Source organism: Seriola lalandi, unplaced genomic scaffold, assembly GCF_002814215.2.
Source record: "Seriola lalandi dorsalis isolate HSWRI2012SDOR001 ecotype SW California unplaced genomic scaffold, Sedor1 jcf7180002054403, whole genome shotgun sequence".
NCBI classification, from domain to species: Eukaryota; Metazoa; Chordata; class Actinopteri; order Carangiformes; family Carangidae; genus Seriola; species Seriola lalandi.
Window position 1 is genome coordinate 288773 of NW_019524956.1, and position 20084 is coordinate 308856.

The 20084-nt window shown below is 42.1% G+C and overlaps 1 protein-coding gene across 2 annotated transcripts in view; it reads right to left on the reverse strand.

Moving 5' to 3' along the window:
* Positions 1–7044: 7044 nt before the first annotated feature.
* The window catches only part of prkd3 (protein kinase D3), a 37643-nt gene continuing 24603 nt past the window's right edge, over positions 7045–20084 (reverse strand). The window contains exons 6-19 of one of the 2 annotated variants that reach the window (XM_087174975.1): positions 18498–18690; positions 18316–18393; positions 18035–18221; positions 17389–17512; positions 17093–17170; positions 13697–13973; positions 12309–12358; positions 11819–11891; positions 11605–11711; positions 11267–11428; positions 10208–10306; positions 9851–10118; positions 9268–9353; positions 7045–8718 (exon numbers count right to left, since the gene is read on the reverse strand). In XM_087174975.1, coding sequence (XP_087031101.1) covers positions 8545–8718; positions 9268–9353; positions 9851–10118; positions 10208–10306; positions 11267–11428; positions 11605–11711; positions 11819–11891; positions 12309–12358; positions 13697–13973; positions 17093–17170; positions 17389–17512; positions 18035–18221; positions 18316–18393; positions 18498–18690 — 1956 coding nt within the window. In that variant the 3' untranslated portion in view covers positions 7045–8544. Of the gene's footprint in view, positions 8719–9267; positions 9354–9850; positions 10119–10207; positions 10307–11266; positions 11429–11604; positions 11712–11818; positions 11892–12308; positions 12362–13696; positions 13974–17092; positions 17171–17388; positions 17513–18034; positions 18222–18315; positions 18394–18497; positions 18691–20084 lie in introns of both variants that reach the window. The other variant, XM_023409694.2, reaches the window with a different exon arrangement.

The following is a 20084-nucleotide window of genomic DNA, read 5'->3' on the forward strand; positions in this document are numbered from 1 at the left end:
AACTTCTGATTATCCTGTTACTTGAATTTTAATCTGCAGTATGTAATCTGTCTTTTTGAAGCACATGTTCAGCACATGAACTGGAGCCCTGTCGTTTTAAATGCTTCACAAGCATCACTATAACATGCGCCACACAAACTGCTGTTGCATTCATTGTTGAATGCTCTCTTTCCAACTCATGCTTTCACAACCGTGTGCATACAAAGGAAAAAAACACAACATTGCATTTGCTTGTGTTCAGAAGTACGAGTCACAAAACACTGTGTTCTTGTAAAGTTGACAAATCCCCAGTGGTGCATGTGCCCTACATCTCTGCTCCCCTCGTTGATTAGCCTCCATGATGATCAGTGCTATTTTTCACACATTCAAGTGCCATTCCCTTACTGGTTATGATAAGGGCAAACACGAGGTGATGAAAGTTTAATGAGTCATTTAAAGAAGTGAAGCACAGACACCTGCATGAGCAAGGCCCTAAAATGGCCCCACAAAGCCTATAGTTTTGTGGCACAGATGCTGTTGGGTGTCTGGGAGGGTTTTTTTTTTTTGGGTGCAGGGCAGGGGGATGGAAACCGTGTGCTCTCTGCTCTGTGAGAGGGAGGCGGAACTCTTCGAACATTCCTTCAAACACCCAGGAGTTGTTGGCAGGAATGTGTTAACTTTAAGTTTCAACTTTCAAAGTAAGCCTTTTTTTTCAACTGAAATTTAAAGATTCACTTAACAATGTTGCTTTTTGTGCTTTTGTATCCTTCTGAATGCACCAAGTCACACAAAAAAAGAACAGGGCAAAGGGTTAAGCATGTAATTCATCAAAATAAAATTAATAACGAGAGAGTATTCCTCTTAGAAAGTGCTGGAAAAAAAATGTTTGCTGCCAACTTGCCTGTGGTGACAGTAAACATTCCATAGCCGGGCTGGAGTTTGGACTTGCCATTATCTGCCACAGCTGTGACAACGCCTGTTGGCTGCAGGTTTGTGGCTGGCCACACTGTGTTTACCTGGAAATGAATCTGAAAAGCGGCTGGACTGGGAAGGCACACAACCCAGCTAAATAAAAACTGAGAGTAGTCATTGCAGCGAGATGCAGTGGGAGGGAGTCCAAAGTTATTGCACTGGCCCCAGTGGGTCAGGGAGCAAACACAGGCGTAAACGCACTAAGGATATCCTCAAATATGCACCTTTTGATATTGAGAGGAATGTGGCGAGGAATGCCATTCGATATGTTTTATGTTGACTGTATCCAGGGCACTGCAGATTCAGTACTTGTCATGTTAAAGGACCTTATGTTGACTGCTGCCCTTCATTTATCAAACAAGGTGACAGTTTATCTATTGGACCACAGGAGTAGAGTCGGGAAGGTGGGATCCCCAGTGATGCACAGATCAGATGACACTAAAGAATGCATGTGCACTGAAGTAGTGGCTTCAGGAGGTCCCATGGTGGAAGTGTTAAGTTTTACATTTATAAAATAAATGTGGGTACCACTTTCTAATAGGGAGCCATACATAAAGGGTTGTAGTGATTTGCTTTATTCATCATTAATAAATCATTTAATAATGCTATATAGATCAGTTAAAATTACTAATGAGACCAACTTTTGGGTTGCCAGGTTATCAAAACTCTACTTGACTGGTTAGACCAATTTCTATATTTAAAAAAAGAGCTGCAAATAATATGGATCATATCCATTTATTAACAACCTATTTACATTTATGGCTTATTTGAAATTGAGACATCCATGATAATTTATTAACAGATGGCTTACATTTATAATTGCATTATTACCAAACTGAATTAATAAACACCTGCCAGACCGGTTTTTCACAAGCCGGCAACCCAAAATTTAGAAACAATTTATTAACCATTTATAAACCAGTTAGGTGCAACTTATAGGCATTTTTAACCAGCAGTTTATTGGAAAACATTTTAATGTGTATTGGTGTGGATAATTAATTGTACATATCTGTCCAATTTAAAACTATGAATGACCTTAAGGAGAAGAAAAGAAAAAAACTCACACATCATGTGGATTACATGATATATTTATGTACTTTATATATACCCCAACTCTGACATAGGTCTGTTCACATCCCATTGTTGCTTGTCTGAACTTTCTAAGCAACATGGATAGGGTGTGTATTAGAGCCAAAAGATTTAATATCACCAAATCAGCACATTGTTATTCATTAGTGAACCAACTGCAGAGTCAATACACATTTAATCACAGACTGAAGGCAATTAAAACAGGAGGGGGGCCAGTACTGCTATGTTAATTAAAGTGCCAGGCTCCCATGGGAAGCTCTGTGTCTAAATATCACTACAATCAAGCCCATGCCATAATCCATGATGAGCTATTGCCGTTTACACTCGGCCGCCATGCTGTCAGATCCCCGTCAGCGCAGACAAGAGGGCAAACCTGGGCGGATGATTAAAGAGTTGTGTATCAGCAATGGTCTTTCTAATCCTAATTGACTCGAGGGACATGGGCACAAAGATACTGACATCCTTTCCATGACAGTTTTAGTAATTGATCAACTATCCTGATGTAGTTTTGAATAGACACAGTGTTATGAAATAATTCAGTCTTTAATGCAATATCTTTTTCTGATCATCACAATGGTCAATTTCCTCAAATGTGCTGAGCTGCAACCATCTCTGAGAGACCTCTTGAGAAAACACACATACACACACACACACACACACACACACACACACACACACACACACACATCTCAGTTCTACATCTTAGAGAGGCTTTTGGTCCATTTCCTTTTTCCATCAGTCACTCAGTGAGTGAGTGAGTGAGGTTCATATCTGCTGCTGTCTTATCTGTATTCCAGGCTGATGGGGAAATTCAAGTTTGGGATTACCTCTGACTGCTGACCCGAACCCATCTCAGACAACTGGCCAGCCCTGCACTTTCATTATTCTCATGCTTCAAAGCACCATACAACAAAATCTCACACTCTCTTGAGCAGAGCCACGCTGCTGGCATATCTAAAATCCCTGTGTCTGAACGTGCTATCTTTGATTCGTATGCATGAGGATAGAAATTAAAAACTGATAGGGGGGAAATGTTTTATCTGGTCTACATTAGAGCAGAGCATATATCTTCTACCTTCTACCAGGCAGTTGTCTCCTTCCTGTATGGGCTGAGGGTCCATCCATATGCAGATGGCTAATTTGTAGTGTTTACAGAGGAGCATAGAGGGGCCGACAACTCATGAAGAGGGCTGAAAAGAGGCTGCCTACGTGTCACCCCAGAAGCCTGGTGGTAAAGCCTGCCCTTCCAGAGCAACAACATAAGTGTCCAATCTGTGTTTGCTTACCCGTGGACACCGATGGCTGAGTCCTGGCCAGGGGCCCGTAAATTTTGCCTTTTTTACAGGCCCTGACAGCTAACAGGCTATTGGGAACAGCGGCCCAATGACACAGCCACTCAACAGATTAGCACCTCATCAGCCTCCTGCGGCTTCGAACAAATACGGTCCCTGCCTCTTTTAAGAGACAATAGGGCCGCCACCGCTAAACAACCCCCCGCCAAGACAGCCCCCACCCTCCTCCAGCCACAGAACTTCCTGGTCTGGTCTTTCTCCGGGCCACAGCTGCATCAAGGGGTCCTTCCCCAGTCCCTGAGCCCACCCCGACCCCAATTGGCAAGATGTGTGTATTTCAGGTGAGCAAATATTGCCACTTGCCTGAGAGTTCAATGGCCAGTCCTTTCAGGGCAGTGGTAGGGGGGGGTTGCGTATTGCGCCTGCCTGCTTTGCAACAGGGGTACATGTGGCCTCACACAGCAACCAGTCCACAGGATGGGTCAGGGGAATTCTCCAGGCACAGCTGGAGTCAGCAAATCAAACATACCTATATAGCTCATCTGCATTTTCCCAGACTAGGAAACCATTTCCAGCTTTCATTTCCTCTCTCCACAGCTTTTACAACAAAAGGGTGACTTGATGTCCCAATCAGCCACCACACACACAGATTTGACCTTTTTTTCTACAATACACAGTGTAAAACTCTGACCTCGAAGACATATAATTTAAAGCATAACCTGTCTTTTCATCAACTAAAATTCCCTGGAAATTGACACACACAACTCTCATTAGGCAATAGGAGCACATGCAGTGGAATTGAAGCTGAGCTTGTGAGCCACTCATGTTTCTGTCTCAACTACACACATTAAAGGTGTAAATGCCCTCTGCAGCTGCATTCATTTGTCATCCAGGTCTTAATGTGGAAAAAAAGATAGGGAAATACATTGTGTGCTGAGATTGTATTAGAGATTGGAGATAGAGTGTTTCTTGAGACTTGTGCCCTTTGTCAAGGACATGGGAAGAAAAAGTAAAACAGTGTGGGTAGTGTGTGGGTTTCAGTTAGTTGCAGGCAGAAAGCACTGAACAGATAAAGTTAAGCTTTTTGTTGTTTTAGTATCAGACATCACATCATGAGAAATTGTTTAGCATTTCTTAATTCCAGTCAACATTTGTTGAAAACGTAGGATAATACTAATTAAATGAATCACTATTTACTGGTCATGACTGACAGACGGCATTGTGAGGATGAAAGGCCACCAGCTGAATGCCACACCAACAAGTCCCTCACAGAAAGGCCAGGCCCACAGCTAAAGAGAACAGGATCAGCTTAGGTAAAGGCTACAGGCCCGTGGATGCAGCCAGCTGTGTATTGGGTCAGAAGATGATGTGTCAGTGCAGACTGAGAACCACCTTGATCCCCGCTGGAAGTCAAACAGAAGTGTGGATAGCCGTGTCCTGGGAGGCCTTCTCTGCCATCACAGTGAAATGGAACTGGCCCAGAAAGTAAACAAGATCTCTCCCCATCTCTCCCCCAAGCCCAGACCAACCTTGTCTGGGTGATAGGTTTTTTCTGTTGTTCTGTTTGTTTGCTTGTTTGGTCTGGAGCCCATGGATACCCAGCATGAAGTAGAGAGGAGAAGTAGAGGAATGGAGGATGTGGAAGAGAGAGGAGAGAGGAGAGGAGGTGCTGGACAAGGATGCATGACACACAGACCTCCCCTTGAGGTGACGAGAGAAGTGCTCAGAAGCTACCAGGCAAAGCTGCTCAACAAATATACACAGACCACAGGATCAGGGCAACAAAGACAGATCGCTGTCTCTAATCCTTCAACAGATGTTATTCCTGACACACATCTGACAGCACAGTCTTAATTCATGTAAATTACCAATCAAACTCTCAAATGTGTTTTATAGTTCACTCTAAAGGAGATTTTTTATGACTCATCCACTCAAAATCTCTGGCATTTATACAGGTAATCTCTAAATGTGGTGAAGGACAACACATATGATTTGATAATCAAATTTCAGGGGGCAAAAATTAATCTCTGTCCATTTCATGATCACAAAATGTTGCACCAAACCTACTGTTTCAGAAACTTTCACAATCTCCCTCACAATTTCAGTGGATTCACCTACAAAGAGTGACACCCTCTGGCAGCACAGAGAATTGCTTTCTCCACGGAGGCTGTCCATGAATTGTCCCCATATGGCATTATATTAATATACAGTAAAGATATACAGTATATAATGAGAGTTTAAGCACATTGGGCCTGTATGTTGCTCATTTTTCCCTTCTGATCATGTTAGCTCATAGTGTCATAAGTTACACATTTCACACACTAAATATTTTCCTTGTCATTATCTTCAAAATAATGTCAACTTGCCATCAGAGAGCACTCTTTGAAATAGTAACTGTGCTGCGGTTTACTGTGAGCTTTTATTGTTTAAAGTTTAAAGGCCCACTTAGCATAATATTTATGATGTATAGAAAATAGTCTACATTAAATAATCCTCTGGACCACTGGTTCTTAACCAGCCGTAATATCACAAAATCATGCTCCTCTGAAACTGAGATTTAAAGCAGTCATAGAGAAAATTTGTCCCTTCTGCAGATGAATGTGAAAGCAGTCTTCTCATGTCAAACTCTACATCTTTCTGTTCTCTACTAAAGTGGAATATTGTTTTGAATGGAACAACACTGCATAAAACCCATTTAAGTCTTTGAAGAAAGCCATGAACCACCAGAAATATTACACTTCCATCCAACCAGAGGAGGGAGACATTGCACCTTATTTCCCCAGAACATTTGCTCTAATGTCCTTTTCTCTCAACTGCTGAAGATACACATCTTTTCACATTGTATCCTTACATCTGACAAACACAAGCTACTCTAAAATAAGTTGTGGAGAACAGTTTGTATTTATTTAGTTCAGGATCAACTCAGTGAACTCTAACAGGGCTGTTGTATTTGTGCCTGTTGAGACTATAAATGTCTCTGGGGTTAATGGGGTCATCTGGCCTGCTAAGAAGGTCCACATCTTGAAATCATTCAGACTAACAGACACAAGAGAGCAGTATTGAGTATCTTGAAGAGAAAAAGTATCTTCAACTTCTCATCAGTGGCTATTAGAAGATAGCACTATAATAAGGGTAGCCATGATTGCTAACAGTGGTCAGTCGGTATCTACAGTAAGTGCGGTGAACACTGGTGAAGGAATCAAGGAACGCACACTTCAAAGACTTTGCTAAATTAATGACAGCTGTCTATTCTCTGCAGTTTATGGTGAACTGTACCTTCAGACAATAGACCCATTCAGAAGTACAGTGCAGGAATAAGACGTTTCATTCGTATGGCTGGAGTTGAACACACGTTTGATACTTGAAGGAACTCCATGATAGCATTTATCCTGAGTGATTTCAAAGTCTTCCACAAACCCCCACATCACCACCACCCTCTTTAACTATGTCATTACTCCCTTGTGGTGAGCGACTGGCTCGGCAAACTGCTCGGTGTGGTGCAACAATCACATCCAGCTGCTGAGAATGGGATCTGACATTTGAAACCACTACACACACACACACTCACTCATACACCATGATGCAACATACACAAAACTACAAGCCAGGGCTGCTTATGCATGCATGCATGCATGCATGCTGCGGCACTGAAATCCAGAATCTATTAAAGTCATGAGCACGAACAGGAAGAAATTCAGAACCTGAAGAAAACTTTCATTCTCAGTTAAGAAGATGGGTTTTTATTCCATTGGTATGAACTGAAATATACAAAACACTGACACCTGCCAATCCAGCGGCAACAAAGACAGGGAAAGGACAACAGGAAACAGGAAGGTACTCCCAAAACACACCAATAAAGCAAACTACAAAACTGTAGCACTATAAACTCCCATGTGAACCGAACTGTAATTATACTTAATTTCTACTATGTCTACTGTCTAGACAAAAGGGCTGTCGAAATGGTCCTGACAACATAATAAACAGGATAATGGACACCAATATTTTGTTCTATGTGAAAACCTAGGTTGGCCGCATGTGGCGATGCAACACTTCAGACACCTACAGAGCAACTAAAACACATATTTCAGAATTGGAGTCACATACAAAAATACTGCAAAAGTACAGAAGAGAGTACACAGACAGATGATGCTCTAACATAGAGTCCATTGCTGATTTTAACCTCATGTTGAACGGAGGTATTGGCTCCATTATTGCATTTACTGAAGGTTCAGGGTTATGGTCTTGTAACACTTTAGAAATTAACAATGTTAATTAAGAAAAACAGTTTGGAGACATTGAAATTAAGTTTTTGTTGACGTGATTGGTCAGCGTCTGTTTGTCACTTTGCCCAGGGGACAGTTGATAAAACGTACACACTATAAGCTGCCACTAAACAGATCATTCACTCTAACGGTGTGTTGGCTGAAAATACCTGCTGGGATTTGTGACACAGCAGCCAATAGTGTGATAGTGTGACTATCACTCTTTAACTCTCTGCACCCAGACCGGACCCTCGAAAGCTGTTTGCTCTCTGTAGCAGCGAATAGTGTTTCTATTCAGTTGCTATGTTCAATGGTAATATAGTGCAAAAACCTACCACAATTACTAAATACATTAAAAAAAATATACAAATACATGTGATAGTTCCAGTTTCATGCCAAAGGACAGTCTCACAAACAGTTTGGAAATGAGAACAAACTCAAGTGTGTTTGATTTTCAGGCTGTAAATCCCTTGTGAAAAGTGCCCTTTGCTCCTGGGGTGAGATCTCTCTCCGATCTCCTCTCTCACATACAGAACAGAGCCATATTATTGCTCAAAATGAATCAGAACTACAGGTACATTAACAAAAGTTTTAAGTTCACCTTGAGTATTTTGACTTGTGATTGTTCTTGAGTGAATCCATGGAATGTTTTGACCTTGTGCAAAAAGGAGGAGAGAACACTCTTCTCTCCTGACAGTTTTTTAATGCGTTCATGTGGCACGCATATCGCCAGCCTGCTGCTTGAAGCAGAGCATCATGCTATGATTTCTGCCGGGGTTTTCCGCACTTTTAAAGCCTCTGGAGAGTAATTCTCCATCTGATCGGCTTCTCTCTGTTTCCACAACAAACAGTCCTGGAGGGAAAATCCACCGCTCCCCAAGCTTCATACAAAAAGTCCCTGTGACAATCTTTGTCCTTAACACATGTGGTGTAGAAAGTCCCCCATGCCACTAGGGGTCCTCTTCCATGTCGTCCAGGTTGGGAGCCATGATGAAGTGTTTGGGGTAAATGAGACTGTGCTCGTCTGCATACTCCTCCCAACGTGCGTCGTCGCTCTCATGGGTGATGTAGCGCTCGCCTCGCCGTGTCTCAAACTCCCTGAGGTCCAACCATGTCTGATAGTCCTGAGGAAAAGAGATATGGACTTTTACATTCAGTCACTACTTTGTTTATTTAATTGTTTTATGCAATTTAAAATAGTTTGAGTCTGTATGGCTCCAGGTTTTCAACTCCATCTGTATATGAATGGTTAGAGGAGTCAGTGTCCCTGTAGTAAGAACCATGTTGGACATTCAGAGAGTGCAAACTGCAAAAAACGGATATTATTTTGATTTTGATTGATCTCACTTCTGTTGTTATTCTTTATTTCTTTTACTCATATTTGGGGTAATTCTGTGCTATATTTTTTTCACTACAGTTACAAGGGATTCAGCAGGTGGGCTACATCTGGACACCTGTTTTTCAGCCTTTGTTTGCACCATGAAAAGTCTTAGTTCCTGTTTGCACTGTAACCACTGTTTTATAGAAAACAATCAGTATCCAAACATGATTATTATTAGGAAAGATATCGATATCCTTGGAAAGTGTAATGCACACTGACATGACGTGAAGAACAAGTGTGATTTGTGATAGAAGCTGTGTCAATTTAAAGGGTCAAAAACTATATATGTCACCTGTAACCAGGGATGGCTGAGACACTTGTCCACGCTGTACCGCTTCCTCATCTTGACTTGGAGAAGATTGTTGATCAGATCTGTGGCTGTGAGGGAAATAGATCATGTGCAGGCTGTGTCAAGAAAACGGATCTTACAGCATCTCATATCAATAGCATACAACAGGAAGTGACTTGTTCACAGGAAAAGATAAAGATCAGCAGTGTATAAAAACAAGAACAAGGGTTACTTTAGTTGGTTTACTACACATTAGCATCAACACCTTCACCAGTTGTTTCACCTTGTAATATATTTCCCACTCTATGTGGGTGGAGCTTCACCTAGGGCAGCTGGGGAGATGTGAAAGTGATTCATTTCGACCGCAGACAAAGACAAGTCAGAGAAAAGTTCAGGCGACCCAGACGTGTAGGTGGGGAGGACAACACTGAGGCTACATGTCTGAGTATCAGTTTGACACAAATATACAGGTGCAACCAGGCCACCAAGAGTTTACAAGAGTGGAGGACAAACTAACTGTCAGATTAGATTGATCATTGGTGAATTTTTGGATGTTTCCAAGTAAAGGAGCAAACAAAAGAATTACCCTCTGTAGAGATGTCCTTCCAAGGCGTAGGTGGGTACATGAAGGCAGCGTTCTGAATCTGATCATTAATGTCCTCATCCTCGTTAAAAGGGAATGTCCCGCTCAAGCTAACGTACACAATGACTCCCACTGACCACATGTCTAAGGAGCGGTTGTAGCCTTTACTGCGCAGCACCTCTGGAGCCAGGTAAGCCGGAGTGCCCACTACAGACCGCCGGAAAGACTTCTCGCCTATGATACGGGCAAAGCCAAAGTCACACAGCTTCACCTGGAGAAAGACAGAAAAACGTGGTTGTCGTTTACACACACCCATATGGACAGAGCAGCAACATTGATACATATACTTTTTTTTTTTACCTGAGGAAAGGGCTCTGCAGAGGCCAGTAGTACATTCTCAGGCTTCAAGTCACAGTGAACAATGTTTTTGAAGTGCAGATGTCTCAAGGCCACCAGGATCTATTGCAACCAAAAGTCCAAAAAGCACAGATTTAGCTCCAAAAATCCAGATGACAATACATCTAAATGTTTTTTAGACCAGAGTCTAAATATTTTAATGTATATAGCATATAGTATAAACAGAGTAATGTTTGTATAATCCATGCAGTAGAATTTATGGTGCTGCCATGTGGAAAAATCACAGCAGTATAAGCATGCTAATGCCCTTAAATACTTCCATCTCGACCAGTACCTTCACATAAAGACATATGATCTCATCTCATCATCCCATCTATATTCACGAGTGCTGGCATAAGCTAGCGCTGCACGCATGTCTGCCTATGGCCCTGTACCAAAACCACAGCGCGTCTGGCTCGCCTATCTTGACCCTGGCATTGACAGAAGTCTTCCCGGCCACATCAGAGCCAGGCCAGCCACAGCTAATGGGGCCGTTGTTAATGGTCCCGCTCCTGTTTGGGACCCGGGATCTGCAGAGGCCCAGGGCCCTGCTGCTTTTCTAATCAGCCCACAAAGCCACCAGCGTGCTGCAGGCTGTAATCCACAGCCAGGGAGGAGGCTGTGATGCCATGCAGACCAATCCCATAAACAATCCCCCCACCCACCACCGACCCCGACACACACACACAAATCAGCTCACCACAAGAATAAACAGGCCCTGGAGCTGGAGCACAGACTCACTCACAGTGGGCTAACACACCCCGAAAACAGAATGGAAGATACAGAGAGAGAGAGAGTGAAGGGAACCGATGATGGAAAATAAAGATGGAAAAATGCAGTGAAGGATGGTGCAATTTAAGTATAAAGTGTGGAAAGGCAAAGACACATGCTATAATCTAATCGATTAACAGTTTATTTGACAATGACCAGCTGCTTTCAGAGAGAATATAGTAACAACAGGCTACGGATCACTCTAGTGAAGGTCAGCACGTGCAAGAGAAGCATATTTCCGCAAACACAGACCTGTGTGACGAGGAACTTGGTGATTCGTTCAGGCAGTTTGCTCTTCTCGCTGGACAAGATCATCTCTAGCATGTCACCGTGCAACTTCTCCATGACAACAAAGACCCGCTCTGGCGTCTCGAACATACACTCCAAGTTGACGATACCTGGGTGGTGCAGATTCTGAAGAAAAGCAGAGAATGACATCAAGTTGAAATTTTCTGCTTTCATAGAACTGTTATGGTCTGTAACATAGAGACAAAACAAAGAGCTGTTAAAACGGACAGTACTCACTATCCTTTGTAACACGTTATTGTGCTATAAATCACTTTAGCTGTCTGGTGGATTGTGGTAATTACCTGTAATATGGCCACCTCATTCCTCAGTTGGCTCTCCTGCTTGGTAGGAAATCTCATCTTGTCGATAACTTTGATGGCCACATCTCTGCCGCTCTTTCTGTGTTTGCCTAAGATATGATGGGACACGGTAAAATGAATATAACTTTAATACAATTCACAGTGGATCTATAGTATCTAAAAGGTATGTAGTACCATATCAAAAAGAGAAACTTACCTCCATACACAATGCCAAACTGGCCTGACCCCAGCACCTCATCAGAAAATATTTGGTACACCGAGGCAATGTCCTACACAGATAAATTGTTACTTCATTATGGTATTTTGCTTTTACTTGTCGAAACATTCAGTTAACCTTCCATGCTGTCATTGGCAATCCGTAACAGTTACATCATCTAAAGCCTGGCTAAACTGCTGTTCCTCCAAAATGTTTTCTGGTATTGCCAAATATTTAACTTTCACTCAATGCAGAAGTGGAACTAAGACAAAAATCCCTTGACCAAAAAAAAAAAAAAAAGTCTGCAGCTTCCCCATTTGTGCAACATAAAAAGCTTCCAATGGAGGTTTTAGTGAAAGACAGTAGGATACAATTTCTGATGTTACCACAACAGCTACTTTAATAGCACATGAATGCATGCATGTGCAGGCTGTGCTGGGAAATTGTGCAACAGCATCTCAGAAAAAAAAAAAAAAGAAACCCTGCTCACCACATTCTCCTGGATCTGGCAGTTGGACACAGATATGCTGATGGACAGCTCTTCTGGAGGAGAAAACACATGATGTTTCCACATTCAACAACTGAAAAGCGCCACTTTACCGGTGCATAAAGCAGTCAGTCAGTCCTTAAGTGATTGTAGTCAGAGGAACATTGCTCACATACTAGTATTTTTTTTTTTTACAACTTTCCTTCTTATCGCAGCTGCATGCAATAAGTCACAGCCCCACATAATGAAGCATTTTATTACACAATAAATTGGCTATCAAATTGATTTGGGAAGCTATGTGTGACAGAATGGTGCAAGTATGCATTGCATTTCATAACTTGGAATTTAGACAGCGGCAGGGGCTAATTCTGCACGATGAATAGAAAGTACAAAACATGATGTGATCATTAAACTAATACAAAAAACTTATTTTCATCCTGGAAAAAATGACATAAATTACATTTGTAGATTTAATATTAATATCATGTACAAGTTCCTCTACCTACACTTCATAAATGAAGGAAGATCTCCAGAGCATGGACAGTTTTATATGCTGTGCTGTCATTTCGAAAGTGACATAATGAATTTCTGTTTCAGGTCCACAGCTTGTTGTGACTGCCTCGTTTTCTAATGTCATGCACATGCTTAAAATCCTTTGCTGCTAATGGGATGACTCTCATGTGGATCTTCAATCTATAAATCAGTCTCTAACCATAGAACCTCTAATAATGGTTCATAGGCTCAGACATAATTCCTGTCTTTAATGTTAAGGACCAAAACTTCTGAGTGAGTCTCAGTTTCTGTCATGTCAGTTAATTTTTTCAATACTGTCAAATAGAGACTTACTTTACAGCCTCACTTCCTTTGGCCTATAGACACTGACACAGGGCTTTCCCTACCTATCGAAAGTTGATGGAAGGTTTTTTTTGTACCACCTTCACCAATGAGGTCTCCTTCTTTTAATTTGGACAAATGTCAAACTTTCAACACACATAATCAAGGCTCTTGTCATTTAATGTTGCTCTAGTAGGTACTTTGGCCTCGCACTGCTGCAGGAAATACCCTGCAATATTACAAGTCATCACTGAAAAGGGAAATGCAAACCAAATAGAGTCATATTCCTCATTTTTATATATATTACAAATACCAGCCATCTTCACCACCTTTTATATATTAAAATATGCCCTCATTCTAGGCTTTGCAGCCATAAAGAAAGACTATATGTGTGAAAATAACAAAATGTAATCCTTGGACCCTTGAAATCCTATTGTGAAGTTAATAAACAATTAATTGTCTTAAATCTCCAAAAACAAATCATATTTTCATATTCATTCATTCTTAGTGTCACCCAGAGACAGATCAGCCAGAGAGCTGTGAAATATTCTACTTACTGTGATCTTTGCCCTGTCCAGCAGCACTGGCCACGCTGGGCTGGGGGGTGACGGGCATCAGGGCCTGTCTGATGGCCTTCTCCCAGCCCTGGGCTACCTCCATGCCGACTCCCGAGGCAGCCAGAGCGGGGCTGTGGTAGTGACTGCCGTTGTTCTCTCCTACATAGTAGACCATTGTCGCTGTGATGATCTCAAAGCAGTGAGGGTTGCTGCCCTGGGCCAGATTACTGTAGTCTCTGGACTGTTCGACCTGGAGGATCTCGGACAGAGGGATTTCCTGTGGGGTTGGAGGGAGGTGGTGATAAATAAGAAAATGTAATTTTCTTTTCTTTCTTTCTTTCTTTCTTTTCTTTCTTAGTATTTCATTATTCCTGTCTGCACAGACAACCATACACCTGAGACATAAAGGTAGAAACAAAAAACACTCTTTAACAAAACAAAGCAGTAAGAGTCCAGCAGCAGATGGGACCAAACACTCTCACACATACACATGCTTATTCACAAATATGCATATGTGTATTATACAGGTTGTATGTCCTTAGAAAGATGGAAGAGAAAAAATGAAAAAAGATACAAAAATACCTAAATGGATAATTAGATCATTAATATTTTTTAAAAATTTGATGAAAAATAATCCAATAATTAATGTTAACCAGATAAAGGAAGGTTTAGAGTTGTTAATAACAAGTTAATAACAAATAAAAATAGATGAATTAAGTGATAAAAATTAATACAAATACATATTCCTCCACTTTACCATGTTGTCAGGTTTCTTTGTTGCCTCTAAAAAGCTCAAACTTACTGATTTAAACATTAAAGTAACTTTAAAAGTAACACCACTTTTTAAATTTGGTGATTATCTTTTTTGAAAACAATTTTTGTATCAGAGCAGAAAACTGCTTCAAGTAAAGATGCGGTGCTCAGCATACACAATAACATGACAGAAACAATATTGATACAGGTAGTAACACTCACACACAAAGCCTCCACACTCAGTTGCTGGGTGTTGATTAAATAATCCAAGAACTAACTTTCTCCTTTCCTCTTGTCTGTCTTATGAGCACATACAGAATGGACAGTTGTGGCACACTTTAAAAGTCCCCCCTTCCCCTTCATACTCACTGTCAAATCAAAGAGAGGAGGGAGGGTCAAAAATTAAAAAAACACACAGAATTTCCAGCCAATGGGGGCTCACAGAGGCACACGCTGTCCCCTCCGCGTGGCTCACCACAGAGTATCAGATGAAGTGCTTGTGGTTAGCGGGGCCGGGTCACGTGAGCAGGGCCCTGCGGCGGCCGAAGCGCTTTGGTTGCCTGATTACAAGGCAGGGCCAGCCAGAGGCCCCATCTGAGCACGAGCCGCTGGCGCTACCGCCAGCCACTGAAACGAAAGCCACTGCAACTGCTGTTCTTCTACAGGGTAGTGTGTGTGTGTGTGTGTGTGTGTGTGTGTGTGTGTGTGTGTGTGTGTGTGTGTGTGTGTGTGTGTGAGATGTGTGTGTGTGTGTGTGTGTGTGTGTCTGCAACGTTTGATTGTGACAGGACTCAATCTGGCAGATACAGAGAGAAGCCCCCTCACCCCATAAAAGGTTCTTCAGAGAAAGCCACAAGTACAGGGGTCTCATCTTCAAACGAGGAGCCGTTATGGCTTCCAAATGGTGAAAATGGCTGCCATGCCTGGCAAGCAAGTCACCACACGACCACCACTAATCAGATTGGAGGTATAAAGAAAAGGGGAGGACAGTGGCCACACACTGATGAGCAGCAGCAGGCTAGAAACTTCAGAGAAATTAAAGGAAGATGCCCAAGATGGGCGATTTCCCGCATCCACGCAGAGCATATGGAGAATCTGTGGTTTCTGAAATGAAACCCCTGAAAGACCCTTTTTCTACTGTATCTACATGAAATCATCTCACGTTATCTATCACGGATAAAAAATGTACTGCTCTGAGTCTGAAGAAACAGGCATGGAACAAAGACAAAACTTTTGAGCATGAAAAGACAGCATTTACAGCTAGCCTTCAATTAGCCTCCTGAAGGTCTTAAACGAAGCTGAGTTCCAAGTTGATAATAAAGAACCACATAAAGCTGCCTGTAAACACACCCTGAGGAGTCAGTCCCCACTGAGGTTTCTTTTCCATGGCTTTAGTGGCAGGGGATGCAGGGTGTGACAGAATAATTGGGAAAGAAGGGTGAGGGACTTAAGACTTTTTTTTCAGGCTTGTTTCACAACCAGTATAAAGGAGAGATGGTAAGAAAGAAGAAAAGAAGCACTGTATATACAGCTGCTTACAAAACCACCCTTTAACTAACACACACACACACACACACACACACTGAGTGAACGTGCTGGCTCTCACTCTGGAAACTCTACTGCATCCTACACACCATCCCACTGCAACACTGCTCTGACCACAGCTGAAGGAGGTGTTAAAGTCTCAAAACATACAGAGCGACATGAACAATAAAATGATTGCAACCCCCCACTCTACACGCACACACACCCACACACACACACACACACACACACGTGCATACACACTCATACACAAACAACCACCAACACACATGTGGAAGTCTTTACCTTGCAGGCTGTAGTTCCCTCCCTTAGTTCTCAGTGTGTAATTACTGTGCTATTAAGCCCCTGCGGCAGTGTAATGACTGACTACGGTGCTGGCACCGAGCGGGAAGTGTCACACACTCTCCAAAACTGATTTTACACATCGAAATTACAGCGTTTCATTCACTCACAGTCACCACTGACTTTGAGATAAGGTTGTGCAATGTACGTATGACCTGATTTGGTGGGAATTTTGGATTAAGAGAGATTAATCTTAACAAATGACATCTTTTATTTCAGTAAGCGTATATTAAATACTTCTCTAAAACTTTTTTTTTTTTTACATGGGGATCCCTATAGTCAAAATTTTTGACTCTTTCTTCAAAACCCCTTCAAATGTCCCGTCTAACGTGATACTGCGTGGCTACATGTAGCGACTGTTAGTGACTGTGTCCTTTCACTTCATGCAGTGAAAAGACCAGGCTGTAGGGTGAAAAACCACAGGGGAATTTTCACTGAGCCAAACTGACCTTATGAGTTTACAGTAGCAACACGACAGCCCTCCGAGCTGAGTCACAGAATACACTGCTTAGATTTTATTTACATACCTCTCAGAAGTGTGACAGAGATTACTCAAATAAGGATTTGAAAAAGTATCCCATCCTTAATGACTTCAGTGTAATTATGTTAGAATTGAAAAGATTAGAGTTGTGGAGCTACATGAGGACTTAAACTGCGCAATTTTCTGACATTTTAACAAATGTTACTGTGTGTTTTGTCCCGGGGACAAGACATGATTTTCCAAGAACAAGGCAGAGTTGACAGTTTTATGCTCACTTTGTAGAACTTGGCACCGGTGTCGTTCTGGAAGAGACTCAGACTCTTGCTGTCCAGCCTCCAGTAATGTCTCTTCCGCTGTTTAAGGGGAAAACAAACAAACACCAGGTTAATCTAAATGGCAGATTATTGCCAATATTGCAGTAGTCTAAAAATGTTGTCTCTCAAGCAAAATACCTTCTGTGCTGAATTCAGCACATGCACAGCTTTGGAGGAGTTTTCCCCAGCATACAGGCTAAGCACAGCCCATTTCAGACTGGCCTCCTCTGCTCAGCTTTTGGGGTTATCAGTCTTACCAGGTTGTCCCTGCTCGTATAATGAACCATCCAGCCCTCCTTCACTACAGTGGAGCTCCGCCTCTTGGTGTGTTTGATGGACTGGACCACCCGCATCAGAGGTATGTTGCTGCTAGTGGAAGGACTAGAGACATGCACACATAAAATAAGATTTTCCAGATTTAATATCACAATTACTGACTGATTTTACAACTCAGTGTAATGAAACAGTAACTGATTACATTTTAACTGATCCGTAGTCAGTTAATGAGACCTTTTATATTTGCTTTTCTAAGCAGCCAGTGTCTGGTAGGTCTTTCCTGACAGAAATCCTGCACAGGACGTGATGCATTGTATGTTTGCAGCAGTGGTAACACTGCTGCTGTAGAATAAACACAGGAATTGGGCAGTTAGACCTGGTGGTTTAAAACATAACCACAAAGTCTCCGGTTTGAATCAGGACGGTGACCTTCGCTGCATGTCTTTCCCCTGTCACTCTTTACTGAACTGTCCAAAACAATAATATATGAAAACAGAAGTGGGTCACTGAGATGAGCACTGACAGCCGTGGTGGCTGAAGTAAACAGTGCCACCTACAGAGATTTACACATCATCAACAGAAAAAGTAAAAGTGAAAAGACCTGTAATTACATCAGCATCTTCATACCTAATAGTCTTGATGGGCTCTTCATCCTTCTCTCTATCCAAGAAGGGTGAATCCATGTCAAACATCCTCTCATCTGCTGTGGAGGGTTCCTCTGGGTCGTCCAGTCCTCTGCCGCCATCCAAATCACTACTGTCCACCTCCATAGTGTCCATGGTAGTGTCTGAATCTGGGCCTGGGCTGGCTGGCTCTATACATGTACATGATATATGCAAACATTTGAAATCACAAATATTAAGAGATACGTATACCACTGTCACTGTGAAATTGGATGTACAACTCACCTCCATTGAAGTCCACCTCCCCTAAACAGTCTCTCGGTACCTTTGAAGCACACCGCTTATGACAGTTGAATCTGCAATCTGGCAGATGAAATTAAAAAACATGAATTAGTAAAATGTTGCCAAAATGTTCTTTGATCAACCACCATGTTGTGCTGAAACACACTCTCCATATGTAGTCCTACCTTTACACTGCATGCCCTGGCGAAAGAGGCCCTTGAGCAGACGCTTGCAGTACTGGCAGATAGTGGGCCGAGTGTAGGTGTGAATGGCGAAGGTGTGTGGCACTTTAACCCGTCCCAGCACCATCTTCTCCATCCAGATCGGCCTTCCGCTCCAGGACAGGATCCTCTTCCCTGCTTCCTGATGGGTCCTCTGCTGCGGGGGTTGGAAGGATGGAAAAAAAAAGGGGGAAGATGGAGGGATGTTAGGAAGAATTAAAAACCATATGCATGGAAGACGCAAAGGGAAAAATACAGGAAGAACAGTCTCAAAGGGAGTATTTGAGTGATAGGGAAAGACAGAGTGAATAATGACATGGCAGTAGAAGAAGAGAAAGAAATCAGTGGAAAAGGAAGTCTGTCACACTGAGTTAGCATGACTTTGCATAGTTTACACAATCCCAGTGGTCGAAGCAAGGATATTAGATTTGTCATGTTTTACCATGTATGAGCATTTACTCCTGATTTTATACGAATAAATTGCGCAGTCTGGAAGCTCCTGACAGAAATGAGAAGGAAGTTCTCTTCGTTTTTGCCAGCAAGTGAGCAAATATGTAAACTTGGACTTCAATGGACTTTTAACATCATTAGCATAATTATATTTCCTGATGACCTTTCGTGGGGACACAGACGAGAGGAGAATTTTCAGTGTGGGCTTATGCAAAAGCTGTTTCATAAGACCTCACTGAGGATCTCTCCACAGAGCTCAGTGCAGCTCAATTCAATTTTCTGCATCAGCGGTGTTCTACAACAGGGCCCAGGAGATTCACCCATGGAAAAGAGACAAATTTGATAAGTTTAGAAACGTTTAACAGCATGCAGATTGACTGCCTAACATTCTTGGCCAATTCACCTGGCTTCCAGGCTGATTTAGGATGATGTCAAAACTCCGGCCAGCTGGTTGTGTGTGTGAGAATAAACAAGACTAGATCAAAACCTAGTATCTGGCTGGACCGCGTATGGTCAATGTGTGAAATTGAGCTGAAAACTGTTGTGGAACTGCTGTAAATAACTGACGTCATTGTGTCGTATTTGCGTTCTGCCTCGTGTCAGCTGGTTTCACTCCTTTATCTGTTTGCTTCTCTTCTACTCTCTGTGCTCACATGTACAGTATTTTAATACAGTCGAATTCCCAGTACAGATGTTCTGATTTAAATGTTTTTGTGTTTCTGTTGTCAGACAACGGAAAAAGTAGTAGTAAAATAGTGACTAAAACGAGGCCCGTTAAGATTATATGTTAACTTACATGTTAGCAAAATCAGCATACACATAAGTTAAAGACAAAGACTGGTTTCAATTATATTTACTTGTTAAATGATCGCTCAAAGAAGCAACAGAGTATTTTTCTTATTTTGTCACTCACAAAACTGCTGCTCCACTTCTTTGCCACTCACTGAACAGAGTAGAGGGCATTACTGGCAACTCTGCTAAGTAGGCTGGTTTGTCCAAAAAGTCGCTAAGTGCTTTTTTTTGGGAAAATAAAAAGTTTCTAATCTATGTTGGTAACACTGCAGGCTGTAAACACCCCCCTAATAGAACTATTTGCATCAA